The sequence below is a fragment of the Apteryx mantelli genome, chromosome 17 (genome assembly GCF_036417845.1).
Source record: "Apteryx mantelli isolate bAptMan1 chromosome 17, bAptMan1.hap1, whole genome shotgun sequence".
NCBI classification, from domain to species: domain Eukaryota; kingdom Metazoa; phylum Chordata; class Aves; order Apterygiformes; family Apterygidae; genus Apteryx; species Apteryx mantelli.
Genome location: NC_089994.1, coordinates 16,214,612 through 16,230,249, shown reverse-complemented (window position 1 = coordinate 16,230,249; position 15,638 = coordinate 16,214,612). Strand labels below are relative to the sequence as shown.

At 58.1% G+C, this 15,638-nt stretch overlaps 1 protein-coding gene across 2 annotated transcripts; it reads right to left on the bottom strand.

Moving 5' to 3' along the window:
• Nucleotides 1–3,241: 3,241 nt before the first annotated feature.
• On the bottom strand, nt 3,242–15,638 carry ABCB9 (ATP binding cassette subfamily B member 9). Of its 2 annotated transcripts, none has more exons than XM_067306986.1 (11): nt 14,839–15,638; nt 14,058–14,172; nt 13,499–13,629; nt 12,133–12,338; nt 11,741–11,938; nt 10,226–10,354; nt 8,824–9,012; nt 8,092–8,265; nt 6,838–6,997; nt 6,463–6,599; nt 3,242–5,363 (listed from the first exon to the last, which is right to left on the bottom strand). In XM_067306986.1, the coding sequence occupies exons 1-11, from the start codon at nt 15,437–15,439 to the stop codon at nt 5,025–5,027; spliced, it is 2,379 nt and encodes a 792-aa protein (XP_067163087.1). In that variant the 5' UTR covers nt 15,440–15,638; the 3' UTR covers nt 3,242–5,024. The 2 variants fall into 2 exon arrangements, with proteins under 2 accessions (XP_067163087.1, XP_067163088.1); XM_067306987.1 differs by having other exon boundaries at nt 13,499–13,578.

The following is a 15,638-nucleotide window of genomic DNA, read 5'->3' as shown; positions in this document are numbered from 1 at the left end:
TTTTCCTGTGTAGATATGTTTGGGTTCTGGAGATGTTGGAAAGGTGTATCTGTATTAAACATCTAGTCAGCTTTTTAGTACTTTAGCACATCTGTATGTGATTGAGTTCTTAAGTTTGGCTGGAAGAGCAGTTGAGGTTGAGAGGCAAGGGAGGGCTCAGTTGCTTTGGTATAGTTACCTACTGCCCTGGGCAAGTAGGAGGGTGCGCTTCCATTCAGCGGTCTTCAGGAATGGTAAAGGTTTTGTGACAGCGCCTCACTCGGGCAGAATATGAAGGACAGCAGATATACTAGGATTTTCAGCTACAGGGATTATCAAACATATGCTACAGGCTATTTATCAGCTACCAAGCCTTGGTTCCTATTTATCTTTGCTAAAATCCCTTTGAAAGGTGACAGTATTCACAAATATTACAATTGTAAGTAGGCACGGTAGAGAATTCAAGATTTCATGTTAGAGGAGAAACAGAACAAAAAATGGGGGAGAATTACCCTCGAAACTATGGCATGGCGAATAAAGAGTCAGGTTTCAGTCATGGCGAGAACTGGCATGCTGCCTGATGTTAGATTTTATTATTTTTAAACCTGATCCTGGATTTCCTTCTGTCACCTCATATCCTTTTAAGGTCAGCAGCACTGTACCAATGCATATTTATTAGATTTAAACATATTTTGCAAGTCACCTTCACAACAACTTCTTTTCTTTTCCTGGAAAAACTGGTTGGTTACGTAGAGACTGAATTTGCAAGTCTAATCTTTGGAGTTTATTAACCCTTATTAGTCTGATTGCTCAATGGACAGATAAGTTTTCAGGCTTATCTGCAATTTAATTTCCTTTTACATATTCATCAAAGCCCACACTTCTGTTCAGACTTCGTAATCTAGATTCCTTCCTGTATGAAAGTGACCTGCATATTCAGCATTTTGGGAGACAAACAGTGGTCCCACTGCTGTTTGAGAGAGCAAGAATTGATTGTCGGTATTTTTTCGTTTCAGGGAGCCACAGAGGTGAAAAGAAGATGAGATTTATATACCTTCTTTGCCTTAAGTACACAGTGAAGCTGGAACAGGTGCTATTTTTCCTTGCCAGCCTGAGATGCATCTTTGAACCTGAACTGGGAGCGCTCTGTGTATTTGCTTGTGGTATTTCCAGACCTGTTGCAGGCCTAGAAAGCCCAGCCGCTGGAATAAACACAACTGCTTACCGAGGCAGAGCCTGCTGCGCCAGGAGGCAGGTTGTTGGAATAAACACAGCTGTGCTTTTTCCATTCCACTGTGCTCCCGTTTACTGGGTCAGCCAGCCAGACACATACCTTGTCTGTGCGAAGGTGCAGGGGGTAAACATATGTCCCTGGGGAATAGCTAAGACTGTAGGATCTACTCTTGAACTTCATCTTGGATAGGAGTCTCCAATGTTTAAATCAAATAAAGCTGTGGTTATACCTATTAGAGGGACCGGTTAGGGCTGAAAATAGCAGGAAAAACAACATGTGATGGGATATACAGTTGACCTTTGTAATCAGCTGTGCTTTCAAATGCCTAATTGCTTCCAGCTCCGCTGTGACAGTCTGCAAACTGTGCTCCATGAGTTAAGGCTTCAGATAAACCCATCCGAGTTCCCTGTGGGGAAAAGCCTCTTCTCTGAGGAGAAGAAACTTTTTCTCTGCATCACTGTAATTGAGAAGCGCCTGAACACATCTTGTTCATGTTCCCATGTAAACGTCACCCCTGGGCAAACCCGCAGCCGCAAAATGCTGCAGTTCAGGGTTTCAGAGGGAACAGTGGTTTTGTCTCCAGGAGAGAATAGCCTGAAATACAGACAGTGGCTGCAGGCAAGCGGCAAGGCCCAAGGGACAGCGAGTAGCTCCAGGAGGCAGCTCGTATTCCAGCACTGAAGGAATTCCCATTGCTGCACCAAGTTAAAACTCGTCTTCCCCGCCAGGGCAGCTGGCTACAAGGCATCGCTGACCCTGCGCCGGGGTTTTCACATCACACACATGCCCTCAGAGGAGCAAGTGCTCGCATGGAGACGTAGCACAGAATATCCGTTCGTACTCATGCTCTGATTTATTTAGCCACAGTTTTCCAAGTAAGCCCTTATGAATTCGGTCAAACAATCCCCATCCAAGTTTTCTTAGGCTCCCTTGAGAGATACAGGCTGTGTGTGTAAGAGTGAGAGGTCTGAAAAGAGGACTTTCAGACGGACCCGTCATGACAGTCCTCATGAAAACAAAGTGAAGCGGTGGTGTACATAAATTAAATGCTGAGCAAGGGGCGATGGAATACCTTGGGATGCTAAATAAAGCAGCACCCCGTGAGGCTGGGGAATCCCAGCATAAAGAGAAGTCATAGCTGGAATGATTTTGAAAAGCGGGATTTTCTGTACGTTCCCAGGGTTTGCACAAGTTTGGATACTGGGCCAACTGAGAAAGTCTGCGTTAGATTAGTACGACTGGATCCCTGACAGGGCACAGCATTCCCACTGTGCTTCCAGGCTGTAAGAAAATCCTCACAGCTTTAGCAGGCAGGCAGGTCCAGTCATTGCCCTCTGACAGCACAGTACGAGGACTCGGACAAGCCGGGAGACGTACGGCTCAGCAGGAAAGTAGCCTCGAGTGATTTGGATGCACAAGAGAGTTCAGCACCCGTGGCAACGAGCACCGTCAGGCCCTGTTATCAGGTTGGACTGCTGCCACGAGGCGAGACAAGCTGTTGTTTCCAATGTGCCATCTCAAGTGAAGCTTCTTGGATCTCAACTGGGAGTACAAAGATGGGATTATCACCCCAACGGGCTTGGGAAGCAGGCACTCTTCCTGACATTCAGCATAGTCTTTGCAAAAAAACTAACCAGTTTGTATCCCCCAGTTCAGGCTGCGCTCTCTGGGAGGGCTGCTAGCTCTCTTTTCTAGCGTCTCTCGTATTAACTAGCACTGTCCTAAGAGCACTTCCCAAGTCCCAGGTTTTTTTCTCCCCCCAGTTTTTCAACTAAGCAGAAATTAATTCTACTTTTATGAACCGCTAGCCCCATTCTGCTCACAGTTACTGACCCAAGTGCAGAATTAACCCCGGGCCCCGCAGCGCTGGGTGGAACCCCTCACCTCTTCATGCCCGCAGGGCAAATTTGCCTCAAGCAGGGAGATACCAGGACATTTACTTAAGTGTTGAACTAACTGAGGAATGACTTAGGGGAGCATTCGGAGCGCGACGGAGGTTTCGTAAGCACAGAAAGACAGAGAGCTCTCGTTCTTCCAAGGCACAGATTTTTATCATATCACAAAAGCAAGCAGCTAGAAGGACTCCAGTCACGAAGCGCTGTGCCCTGAGAACGGGTTAGATTGCCTGGCCTCTTGTAGGAGACTGTCTACCGGATGGGATCCGGGATGAAAACAAGTTCTTAAACTGGTTATACCTCCTGCTGTGGTTCACAGCCATCACTGGATGCTGGAATTGTTTGCATGCCTAATGCTCTGCAGGAGCCGCATCCCGTCCTTCCCCACAGGGAGCCAGAGCGTGTGCACTATGCCTCTATATTCATCCATCATCTCAGATGAACGTTACCTTGAAAACCCTGATGTTCTGAGTGCAAAAAACCCACCCCCTACTAGACTGGCTCAGATGTCGAGTGGCAGAGGTAGTATTTTATTTTTAGAGCATCCCTCCTCAAGGACACTAAAGAGTTTGTAAAACGTCACTGAACAAAAACAAAACATCGCCAACAACAAAACTGCAAAACTGCCCAAAAGTAAAACACAGCAGCATTCAAATATCAGAAAACATGAGAGCTAAAGTGCTTGAGGTCATTTCTCAACTGTGCACAGTCCGAAACAATCTTCCCCATATTTTCCAATAGCACCTGCCTGGCTGCATAGGTTTCTGTACCAGTCTATGGCAGGATAACACTACTAAGCCAGAGCCATTATCCCCAAAAGACTAGGAACAACATATTTTTTTCCTTCCCTCTTACTAAAAATAAGTTAATAAATAATGAAAGAAATGCATTTTAAAGTTCAGGCAGCTGAAATTTGACTTCAAAGCAAGTGATTGTATGGATTTTCCATGCAGTGAAGTCGCTAGCATTGCCTGGAGCTGAATGAAGCTTTGGTGGGATTTATAAAGTGCTGTCTTTTAGTATTATGCCTGTTTTTAATAAAGTTTTTCAAACCAGCACCGGGGTTGTGAGTTTAAAAAAAACCACTTAAATAACAGACTAACTTTCAGTGGATGCTGGAACCAGACAGACATTGCATAATGCACACAGAAATATATTAATTGGGGGAAGGGGGGGGGGAACAAAACCCAAACCCTAACACAATTATGGTTAAACTTTTCATCCTTAAAAACAAACACCCACCAAGCACCAAGAGCAAATCCGAAAGCCACGTCTGCCTCCCGGTCCCCTGGCTCCTCACTAGGTGATACAAGCTCAGCAGCAGCGGTCGCGGGCCTGAGCCTGCAGGCACTCAGTGCAACGCTCCCCCGGCGTTCCGCACCATGGGAGCGATCCAGCTGCCAGCGAAGCCGCAGGGAGCTTCCCGCGGACTTCGGCAGGCTTTGGATTGGCCCCGCACACTGACAGCAGGAGCAGGACCCTGTTTTATAGTCACTGCTCTCCTATCCAGCCACGAAAGCTACCTCCTGAAATTCCTGAAGGGGTTTTCAATCTTCCCCTCCATGCATGCATTTAACATCCATAACAGTTAAGAGCAGTTACACATGCATATCAGTGGGAGAAAAGTCCCAGACAAGAGGAATTACTGACTGTAAGAAAAAGAAACCCAGTAGAAATGCTGGGAATTGCTAAAGACCCAACTCCCTCGAATAAATCTGGTTCCCTGTTGAAGCAGCAGGCATCTGCCCGCTGGACTGTATGCAGGAAGCTCGATAGTGTGTTTGTGTGTGCATGTGTGCGCAGTGCACGCAGGGGTGCGCGCAATGAGCCTCGTTCCGCGGCGCGCGAGCCCGTCGGCAAGCCGCCTCCTGCCCTGGCGTCCCAGCAAGCGTCTCGAGCGCCGGCCCTCGCCGCTCTCACTTGGGAGCCGTGGCGTTATAATCGTCTGGTGCCACAGCCGCCAGGGAACGGTCTATCCTGAACTCTTCCTCCAGCCCGCCGGGCGCCCTCCTCGAATCGCCGTGGGCTGCGGGCCGGTGGCCGTCCGCGCCGCCCGCCTCGAGCCCCAGGATCTGTCTCTGCACCAGCTTGCAATAGAGGCCGCCTTCCTCCATGAGCTCCTTGTGCGAGCCCTGCTGCACCACGCGGCCCTTGTCCAGCACGACGATGTTGTGAGCCTTCTCCACGGTGCTCAGTCTGTGAGCTATGACGAGCACCGTGTGGTTCTGCAAATCGCCGTAGATCGCCTGCTGGATCTGCGCGGAAGGGAAAGACGTTAGCGCGCGAGCATCGCTGGAGGGAGGGACAGCGGCTCCGCGGCGCCGCGTCAAGGAATCGCCGCAGGGGAGGTTTGCTCTCCCCGGGCGCGCAGAGGATGCGGGAGCGGGGCTCCCCGTAGCATTAACGGCTCCGGCAGGTCCTTCCCAGCTCTCACGGTGCGGCCCAAAAGACTGGCTTTGGCCCATTTCTTTCCTTTCTCTGTTGTACGCGGGGGGTGCGTCACCTCTCCCACCCCGGGGCGCTGCGAGGGCTGCCCGCGGACACCAAGGGCATAACCTTGGGGAGATGTAGGCTGTGCTATAAAAGACGCTTTCATTGCCACCCTTGACACTGAAGAGCGAGCTTTGGAAATAGGCGGTGCAGTCATCAGACCTTCCCAAAGCGCCCTGGATGAAGCTGCAGCCCGTAGTGGGGGGATGAAGCCCGGAGCCCAGCACAGCCCCCAGGCCGCCGAGGAGCCCTGCCCCGGACCTGTGAGCCTGCAGCGCTCCTCCTCCAGGAGCAGCCCTCGTGCATCCACTTCGACCTAGCTTTTCCTTGCATCCCTAAGCTGCTCCGCGACCGGGCAAATGCTTCTAAAGGACCTGGCCGCTTGCTTTCTGCCATTACTGAACCAGCAGGGCTGTGCGGTTGCCACATCCCAGCCCGACTGTGCAGCTCAGTGCACAGAAAGCTCCAGGCCTTCCCTGCAGCGCCGTTCGCTTGGTGCCTCCGCTGGGTTTTAGCTGGGGCAATTCGACTCTCCCTATTGCAGCACCGTCCTCCGGGTATTCCTCTGCGGCCTGCCCCAGAGGGCTGCGCAGCGCGGCCGCGTGCCGGTTAACGCCCTCCACGTTTCGCAGAGAGGCGGCGATCCGCACCGATCGGGGAGCACAGGATTGTGCCCCCCTTGGTGGCTACAGCGCAGGGTCGGAAGCGGTTCGCGCTCCGGAACGAGTGCCTTGCACTAACCTTTCGTATACCGACTGCACCATGGGGAGACCCAGCCTGCCTGCAGGCTGGAAACCGAAGCTACAGCCTTTGCTCCGAGCCCAGTTTGCCTCCCTGGCCCAAACGGCGGAGTCGCCTACTAACCGCGTGCTCGCTCTCAGCGTCCAGCGCGCTCGTGGCTTCGTCCAGGACGAGGATGGGGGGGTTTCGGATGAGGGCCCTGGCAATAGCCACTCTCTGCTTCTGCCCGCCGGACAGCTGCGCTCCTTTTTCACCTGCCTCTGTTGGATTGGGAGAAGAAGGGGTCAAAACAAAATCGAGAGCTGCCATCGAATCCAGCTCCCAGCCAACAGCATGGCCACGGCATCGGCGACTGATGCTCATGGAGATGATGCCGAGAAGCCCCCGAGCCTGGGAGATCACCCAAACCCCGTGCCCTCGGTGCCGGCAGGGCGATAGCCGGCTCCGTAAAGCCGCTCCCGCCCGACCGCTGCCTCTCCTGGCGCGGGTTTTCGGTACCTGTGTGGTAGCCGTCCTGCAGCTCGGTGATGAAGGCGTGCGCGTTGGCCTTCTGGGCGGCCCGCACCACCGACTCGAAGGAGGCGGACGTTAAGCCGTAGGAGATGTTGTCGGCGATAGAGCGGGCGAACAGCACCGGCTCCTGGCTCACCAGGGAGATCTGCGGAGAGGGCGGTCGGCAGCCGAGGGGACGCCGCGACCCGGCGGCCGCCTGGGCCATTCCCAGCGCGGGAAACCAGCGCCAGTCCTGGCTACTGGGCCGGCTCTTGCCTGTTCCCCGTTCAAGGCCAGCCATCGCGCTCGGGCCCCCCGCGTGAGCCCTCCTGCATCGTTTAATTCAGAAATTGGGAAGCTACGGTTGCTCCAAGTCCTTAATTGCTTGGCAACAGCCTCCGGGTCCAGCCTTTAGAGCCGCTGCTGCTCACTCATGAATTTAGCCTCCTTTTTTTAAACGTTTCTGTATACTGAAATAGATTAAACCCTCCAACTTATTGCTCAGAACGGGAGAGACAGCGTGATACGCTCATATTTTAATCGACTTCTCCCCACGCTCCTAACACCACACCAGGCTTCCTAAGCTGAAAGACGCGTCTGTCTTTTGATCCCCACCGCGCACGGGCAGGGAATGTAAATGAGCCGCCCGGAGTCTGGCTTTCCAAGCCGGCTCTCATCGCTGTTTTCTGGGTTTCCCACTGACTCCCAAGGCCGGTCACTGCGTGGGGAGGGCAAAGAGGGCAGGTGCTCGCGCGGGAGACGAGGGCTGGTCTGTGCTGACCCGGAGACGAGCCCGAGGGGCCGGGACCCTGCTCCCAGCAAAGCCCCGAGCCCCCGTGGCGCTCCAGCTGCTGCCGGGGACACCAGGAGCTTTAACCGCCCAGTATCTGGGAGCTCCTTTAAAATGCAAAGGTATCAAGTGCTGGAGAAATGCGGAACACTATTTCAAATCCAATTTACACTGTAGTTAATCCAGCAACCAGAACCGCATTTTTAGGGGGCTAGCCAAAAAATACTAGACAACCTGGTTCTCGTTCTGTTTTCGGAAGAATTCCCCCTCCCCACGAAACCCAGCTTCGCCCCTTTCCCTTCCGCCCCCTCAGATTATCTGCATTCGTTTCTGGGACCAGCTCCAGCCTCCGGCTTCCGGGACATTTTGGGAGCTGCCGGCTCACACCCAAAGCGACCCGCAACGCTACCATCCGTCCCCGCGAGCGGCCCCCCACCCCGAGCGAGCGGGCGCCGACGGGCGGCTCGTACCACGGAGTGCAGGTACTTGTGGTCGTAGGTGGCAATGGGGCGCCCGTCCAGCAGCACCTGCCCGTCCTGCAGCGGGTAGAAGTTCTCCAGGATGTTGACGCAGGAGCTCTTCCCGCTCCCCGAAGGGCCCACCAGCGCCGTCACTTGGCCGGGGCGCAGGGTGAAGGACACGTTCTGCAACGGGGACGCGGCGGCGCGCTCAGGAGCCGGCCTTCCCCGGGTGGGTCCCGCGGGGAAGCGGCTCGGGCACTGCCCAGGAGACGCAGCCGAGACGCAGCTCCCGAAACCCCCCTCGGACCTGGCAGCACGCAGCCCCGGCCATCGCTCCTGCAGAAGACGGGCCGTTTCCTCCCCTCCCCAGCTCTTCCGAGGAAGCAAGAAGCCTCCAAAATTGCTTCAAATCCACCTGCTTGGAGAGCAGGGACCTCCAAAAATTGCAAACTAACTGCTTCGCTCTCTCACCCTGCCCCACGACCCAGCCCCCCTCCGAGGGAAACGGCCGGAGCGGCTTGGCACAAAGCCCTGAACCACGCTGGCGGGTTTAATGCCTTAGCCGGGAACAAGGGTTTTCCGCATAAATCTCACTCCTTGCAAGGTCCTAAACACCCGCTGCTCCTTTTATCCTGTCCCCAGCGTGCTACCAAGCCTACCTTCACGCATCGCCCCCGGGGCAGCAAGCGTTGCCCACGGGAGACCCCGGCCACGGCACGGCACCGCGCCGGCAGCGCTCACCTCAAGCACCTGGGTCGAGGAGCGAGTGCGGTAGGAGAAGGTGACGTTTCTGAACTCCACCTGCCCGTCCACGTGGTCCGGGGCCAGGGAGCCGTCGTTGACCATCGTCGGCTGGCGATCGATGAACTCGAACACCTTCTCGGCAGCTCCCACCCCCTGCATCAGCCCGCTGTAGACGGAGCCGACGGACTGGAAGGGAAGAGGCAATGGTGACAGGAACGGCCGTCGGAACCGCTCGCAAGGAGAACGGTCAAAACGCTCCCGAGTCCATCGTTGGACATTTGCTGCAGCAATCGGGCACCGCGAAAGAAAGCTCTTCCCCCTCGCCAGGTTGTGCGGGGATATGCAGATGTGCAGAGATGGACGGAGCGTGCTGTGTGGGGAAAGGGCATCTGGGGGGGCTGTGCACATGGGAACACACAGGGAGGAATGGATAGAGGAAACAGATGGATTGGGAAGAAGAGAAGAGGTGTGCGGGACACACGTGACCCAAACTTCGATTGAAATCCACCACCCTTATCTCTTTGCTCAAGGCCAGCAGCTCCCAGATCACCCAACGGTTGGGCCAAGACCATGGACGCCAGCGCGTCGCACCAGCCTGCGAGACCGGCCGGCTCGCTCCCTAGCACGCGTATTGCAGCTGCAGAGCAGGAGGTTGCCTGAAAGGTCCAGCCTGAAGCCATCTGGCAGCTGCCACGGCTGCTGCCTGCAGGGTTAGAGCCCTGGTGCATTTACCGCTCTGCCTGCTCAGCTGCAGCTGCAGCGCACCAACCCCAGCCCTGATGGGCTCAACCCCCATCACACATCGACTCTTCTCAGCATGAAGCTCAGAGCTGCAAAACAGCTTGTATTGCAACTGCCTATCCCACCAGGAGGGGAAAAAAAACCCCGAAACCGAACAAAACACGCACCAAACCCACAGCCTGGAAACGCCACCAGAGCCCGCAGCCATCTGAACAGATGGCGAGCGCCAGGCGGGCTGCCTCCGGCTGGGCTCCGCCGCCGCACGGAGGCGGGAGCGCCCCCGAAACCACGCTCGGCTGCGAGAAAACCTGGGCTTGATCAGTTCTGCCTTGATTAGCCAAGCTTACGCCTCTGCAAGACGAAAGCAAGCCTGGGTGGGCTCCACCGTCCCACCCACAACCCCGTCCCGCTAGTGCGTTGCCAACTTAGCAGCTGGTGGCTAATTGCTGGAAAAGAAAAAAGGCAACACAGTGAAGCTTTTGATGAACCCTGAAACGTAACGGGCAGCCTTGAACTCCGGGACTTCCCCGCCAGCGGGGCCAGCCTGCCCCCTCTGCCCCCAATTGCCTCGTTGGGGATGAGCTGCAGAGGCTGGGATGATCCACCAGACAAACAGCACGGCAATACAGGGCGGCCCACAGGGATAAACCGGACTCACCTCCATGCAGTCTCCCAAGACGAACTCATAAATGATGAAGGATATCAGGTTTCCGCTTGTCATTTGCCCCGAGATCACCAGGTGTCCCCCGTAGTAGAGGATGCTCACTTGGACCACCAGGAGCGTCAGCTGGAAGCAAGCAAAGACCCAACACGTCAGCGAGGACAACCGAACGCACTCACGCAATAGCCCTAGCAGTGAGCACCAACATTAATGGGGCTGATTTAAGGAGTCAGACCGGGATTTTTCAACCAAAGTCCAGTGGAGCAACAGCCAAGGATTAATTTGAAACAAGAACATCTCAGGAACTTTTCTCTTGGACTAACGTCCTCAAGCATAATAAATTATACTCAGATTATGCAGTGCACACAGTCCCCTCATCACTAAAATAAACCTTGTGTTGTATGAACGTGACACATTTTCATCCGGAAAACAAAAACAAGCCAAGAGTTAATGCGGAAAGTCCTCCTTGTGCATACAAGCTCCCGAAACACCTCAACTGTTGCTGGAGATCACTGTGCGCGTAGGTGGGTTTCTACCTACTCTGACGAGAAGGGGGAGAGGCCCTTATATAACGGATAACAGCCCATGCCGTTCCCTGCTCCCGGCACGCTTGGAAAAGCGGCGATGCCCCGGTGCTGCGTCCATCCCACCGGCAGCGAACGCAGGAGCCCTGGCCCGTCCCTGCTCAACCACCTTTCCGAGCTGGCGGAAAGGCTGTCGGCTGCAAATTTACAGACAGAAATACCGGGAAAAGGTTCCTCCTCTATTTCCCTGCCACGATCTGACCTCCAGATCCTACCTTTCCTCCGAGGAAGACTCTACTAGGGCGCTGCTAAATCTGGCGGCTGCTCTTTACACGAACCCCACAGGAGCCGTTTCTGACTGTTTTTGACTACTTTGACTCAGCTGGATCAGCTCTGACCCAGTTCCTGCCACTGCCTTCGCTGGAAGCTCAGGAACGATGCTAGAAATGCTCTAATTTTGCCTCCAAACTTGGCAGCCCCCGACTCTCCCATGGTTGCGCGAGGATGTCCTAAGTCCCAAGCTTTTCAACAGAAGCCGCTCAGATCCTTGGGCGCGCGGGGACAAGGGGAGCCTCGCGCGAGGGCTTTGCGCAGCCTCAGCGCTGCGGGAGAAGTCCCAAAGCATCTGCTCCGGAGCGATGAAACAGCACTTTGCAGAGAAACCCAGCAGCCTCCGCCACCCCCAGGCGGGCGGTTTCCGAGCAGAGTCGCACGGGCGCCGCAGCCCTTTCCCAGCCGGAGCCTCCGAGGAGGCGCCGGCACAAGCACGCAGTGCAGCAGCACGGCGCACGGGGGTTCCCGCGACCTTGAGCGCTTATCGGTTACGTTCTTGCTCGCCACAGAAGATGGACCGCTCGGTGGCCCCATGCAACGGCGCCCTAAAGGGGAGCAGGGTCTAGTTTGGATGAGCGAAAAGCCGGGGAGAAGAGGAGAAAGGCGGCCGCCCCAGGAGCGAGCCCGCTGTCCCCGCGCGGCGCGGGCCACCTACCCCGCTGGACCACACGTAGTAGGTGTAGGCCAGGGCCTCCCTCCTGTTGAGCTTGTAGACCTGCTGCAGCTTCTGCCAGTACACGTCGGCCTCGGCCTCCTCGTTCGCAAAGCTGCGCACGGTCTTCATGGCCGAGATGGTCTCCTCGGCCGTGTTGTTGGCCTTGGCCAGGGCGCTCTGCACCTCCTTGGAGAGCTTCTGCGGGGAGCCAAGGAGAGGGGCTCAGCCGAGGCCGCGGCAGAGCCAGGCAAACCACTGCACGCCGCGGCCACCCGCGCGCCCTCTCCCATCTCACCCCGGAGGCTTCGGCTCCTGGGCAGGAAGCAAGGCCAGAGCACAGGCCACGCGCAACGGCCGTGACCGCGAGAGCCCCGCCGGCCGCTCCCACCTACCTTGTAGTACTTGCCGTAGACGTCGGACACCAGCATGATGATGGGGAAGCCCATGAAGGTGACGAGCGAGAGCTTCCAGGAGAGGCTGAACATGAAGATGATCACCCCCGTGGCCTTCACCACGTTGCGCAGGAAGATGTTGATGTTCTGGGACACCAGGTCGCTCACGATGGTGGTGTCCGACGTCAGGCGGGAGATGACGTCCCCTGCGGGAAGGAGGGGGTCGGGGAAGGGGAGAGCGTGGACCTGTCACCGCGGCAGGGCCTGGCCGAGCCGCGTCCCCATCCGGCTCCCCCAGCCCCTTGCTGGTGGCTTGGAAGGGGGCTGCCCTGCTGCTGCAGATGCAAAGCAAAAAACCCAAACTGCTGCACGCACCAGGGACAAGCAACGCAGCCGACGGCACCCGCCGCATCCCGGCTCACCAGGACGGAGAGCCTGGGACTGCTGGTCCCGGCACAGCTAACCCCGGAGCGCCAGGCAGCCTTGGGGACGGCGGTGTGTTTTAGCCGCGTGCCTGCAGCCGGAGCGACCCTGCGGACGCGCTCTCGCAGGCGGCTCCTAAGGGCCAAAGCTCCCGCGACGTTCCTCGGTGGAGCCGAGCATCCAAACGCCCTGAATTTCTGAATGCCTGGCGCGTGCCCGAGTCCAGCCAGGCCGAATTCCCGTGCCGTTAGTCCAGGCTCGCTCACAGACCACTAAAATAACACCCCGGTGTCCTCGGCTACCAGGGCACCAGCGATCGCTAAATATGGCAACGGCCTCCAAACTAAAAATACCGTCGAGGAGAAGTGAAACGTGGGAAGAGCTGCCGCGGGCTGGACTCAAAGCCGCGAGAGCCCTGGGGCAGCTGTGCGGGGGCAAGGTTTTCCGTGCCCGGAGCAGCGAGTGGCGGGGCACCCGAGGGAGGTGCCGGAAGGGGAAACTTTGGGATACGCAGCGATGAAGGTCTCGGCCCGGGATCGCCGGACGTCAGGTCGCGCGGCGGCAGCGCGGCGGCCCCAGGGCACTGGGCAATCCCGCGGCCGTTTTAGCAGGCACCAGCGTGCCGATAGTCACAGAAAACTCAGTTATTCCCCAAAGCGCCTCATTCTGGGGGAAGCGCCTTTTGCCTAAGAGGGTTTTAAAACACCAGCGTGCGGATGCCAACTCCGGCTGGCCCCAATCTGCTGCTTGCTGGTCGGGAAAACCATGGGGCAAAACCACCGCGTGCCTGGGACAAGGTAGCGGCTTGGACGGGCCCCACGTTAACCGGCACAGCGGGAGGGAGCACGCGGGCTTCCCCGGCACCTCCCGGGGGTTAGGGCAAACCCGCGGAGGAGGAGGAGGAGGAGGAGGAGGAGGAGGAGGAGGAGGAGGCGGCACCAACCCGTGCGATTCTCGTCGAAGAAGCTCATCTCCTGCGCCACCAGCGACCTGAAGAGGCAGTTGCGAAGGCGAAGGTTCAGTCTGGCAAATATGAGCGTAAAAACGCCGCCCCGGATACCTGCGGCAAATGAGCTAATTGCAGATAAGAAACGTTATAGAGCAATGGACACGAAACCCGCTCCTCCGCGACACAACCCCGTCCGGATGCCGGGACACGGCGCGGCCGGCACGGTGCTCCTGGGGCTCCATCCCGGATGACCTCCCAAACCCCCTCGGCTGCGGCCAGCCCCTTCCACAGCACCGGCTCGAAGCCCTGGAAGAAATTCCCGCCGTCCGTGCCCGTGCTGCTGGCAGGTACAGCGGGCCGGTGCGATGCCGGCCTGGCGAGGACGGGGCTGTGCCAGCGCCAGCACGGCGCAACCTGGCCCTAGGCACGGGTAATTCGGAGCTACAGCTAAAAGCATGCTTTCGGACAACGCCGCTCCCTCCTCGAGGCTGCAAACAGCCTCCCGGCGCCGCAGGCACCCGCCGGAGCGGCCGCGGGCTGCCCCCGCGGTTACCTTCCGATGGCCAGCAGCGACATGACGAGCACGGCGGTGGAGAAGCGGTCCATGCTCTTCTGCACCACGATGCCGTCGATGGCCACCCCCGTGTAGTAGGGCAGGAAGGTCTCTCCTGCCGCCGAGCACAGGGCCAGGGTCACGGAGCCGCAAAGCCCCCCCGGGGCTCCCGGGCACCTTTTCCCCGCCAGCGTCCCTCCCTCCGGCTGTGCGGAGCCGCCTCCCCTGTCTGCCGACCTCCTCCGCTCACGCTCGCCCCCACCACGGCCTCGGCTCTCCCGGCTCTGCATGCTGCCACGGCCCGGCGCCAACCCCATCCCTGCCACGGAGCCACCCGGCCCTCGTGCAGGATGAGCCGGGAGGCCCAGCCCCCAGCAGCATGTGGAGATGCTGCATTTTCCACGGCATTTTTGCCCCCAGTGCATTCCTGCCCCATTGCATTTTAAACCCACCCCCATTGCATTTTTCCATTGCATTTTCCATTGCGCTTTCACACCCATTGCATTCCCGCCCCCCATTGCATTTTCCATTGCACTTTTGCCCCCATTGCATTCCCGCCCCCCATTGCATTTCCCATTGCACTTTTGCCCCCATTGCATTCCCGCCCCCCACTGCATTTTTCCATTGCATTCCTGCCCCCCATTGCATTCCCACCCCGGCCCGCGCAGGACTCGCCACCCAGCCCAGCCCTGAGAGCAGCCCCAGGGCTCCCCCACCGTGGCTCCGCGTCCCCCCGCCGAGGAGCGGGGCGCGTGGCAGCCCCCCGGCCCCGCTCGCTCACCCAGGGCGGCCACGAGGAGGAAGAAGGAGGCGACCCCCAGGAAGAAGGCGTCCGGCTTGGTGTAAGCCAGCAGCTTGTGGATGGTGGGACCCGCCGCCTCCTCCCGCTTCTGCCGCGGCGAGCCGCCCTCGCAGCTCTCCTCGGCGCGCGACTCGGAGCCGAGGGCCTCGCGGGACGACGTCACCGAGGCCAGCAGCTGCCACAGGCCCAAGGTGGCCGCCAGCGCCACGTAGGTCCAGGCAAAGAGCCCCCAGAACCAGGGGTCCCTGATGGTCCTCCGCACCTCGGCGTAGAGCAGCAGCTTCACCAGCATGTAGATGCCCATGAGGAGGCAGACGACGGCGATGAAGGCCCGCGAGGCCCGCAGGCGCCGGGGGCCGTAGGCCGTGTTGGTGGCCACCCCGATGGCGGCCCCCAGCAGCACGCAGCCGCGGTAGAGGCAGCCGCCCCAGACGTCCAGCAGCGAGTTGAAGACGTTGAAGTGGCGCAGGTCCTCCAGCAGGGCCCGGCCGCCGCGGCCGTGGGCGTACAGCAGCGTGGTCACCGCCACGTCGGCCCCGCTCAGCGCCAGCGTGCTGGCCACTGCCTTCCAGGCCCGCATGCTGGCCGCCGGGCCGGGACGCGGCCGGGACGCCCCTAGCGTGGGGACGGCGCCGCCATGTCCGCCTCTCCTGGGGGGGAGAAAGAGGAAGGGGAGGTGAAGAGAGGTGCCGGGGGACGGTCCCCGATTTCCAGGGGCCGGGAAGACAACGCGGGAGGAGAGCGCTCGGCCTCGCCAACCGAGCGCTTGGGGGGGGGGG

What these genes read in the sequence shown, in the direction of transcription:
- ABCB9 (XM_067306986.1), bottom strand. Translation starts at nt 15,439, where the DNA reads ATGCGGGCCTGGAAGGCAGTGGCCAGCACGCTGGCGCTGAGCGGGGCC. An exon ending in CCTCGACCCAGGTGCTTGAG is followed by an intron (nt 8,266 to 8,823) that starts GTGAGCGCTGCC and finishes TCCCCGTTGCAG; the next exon opens with AACGTGTCCTTCACCCTGCG. An exon ending in ACGCTGAGAGCGAGCACGCG is followed by an intron (nt 5,364 to 6,462) that starts GTTAGTAGGCGA and finishes CCTTCCGCGCAG; the next exon opens with ATCCAGCAGGCGATCTACGG.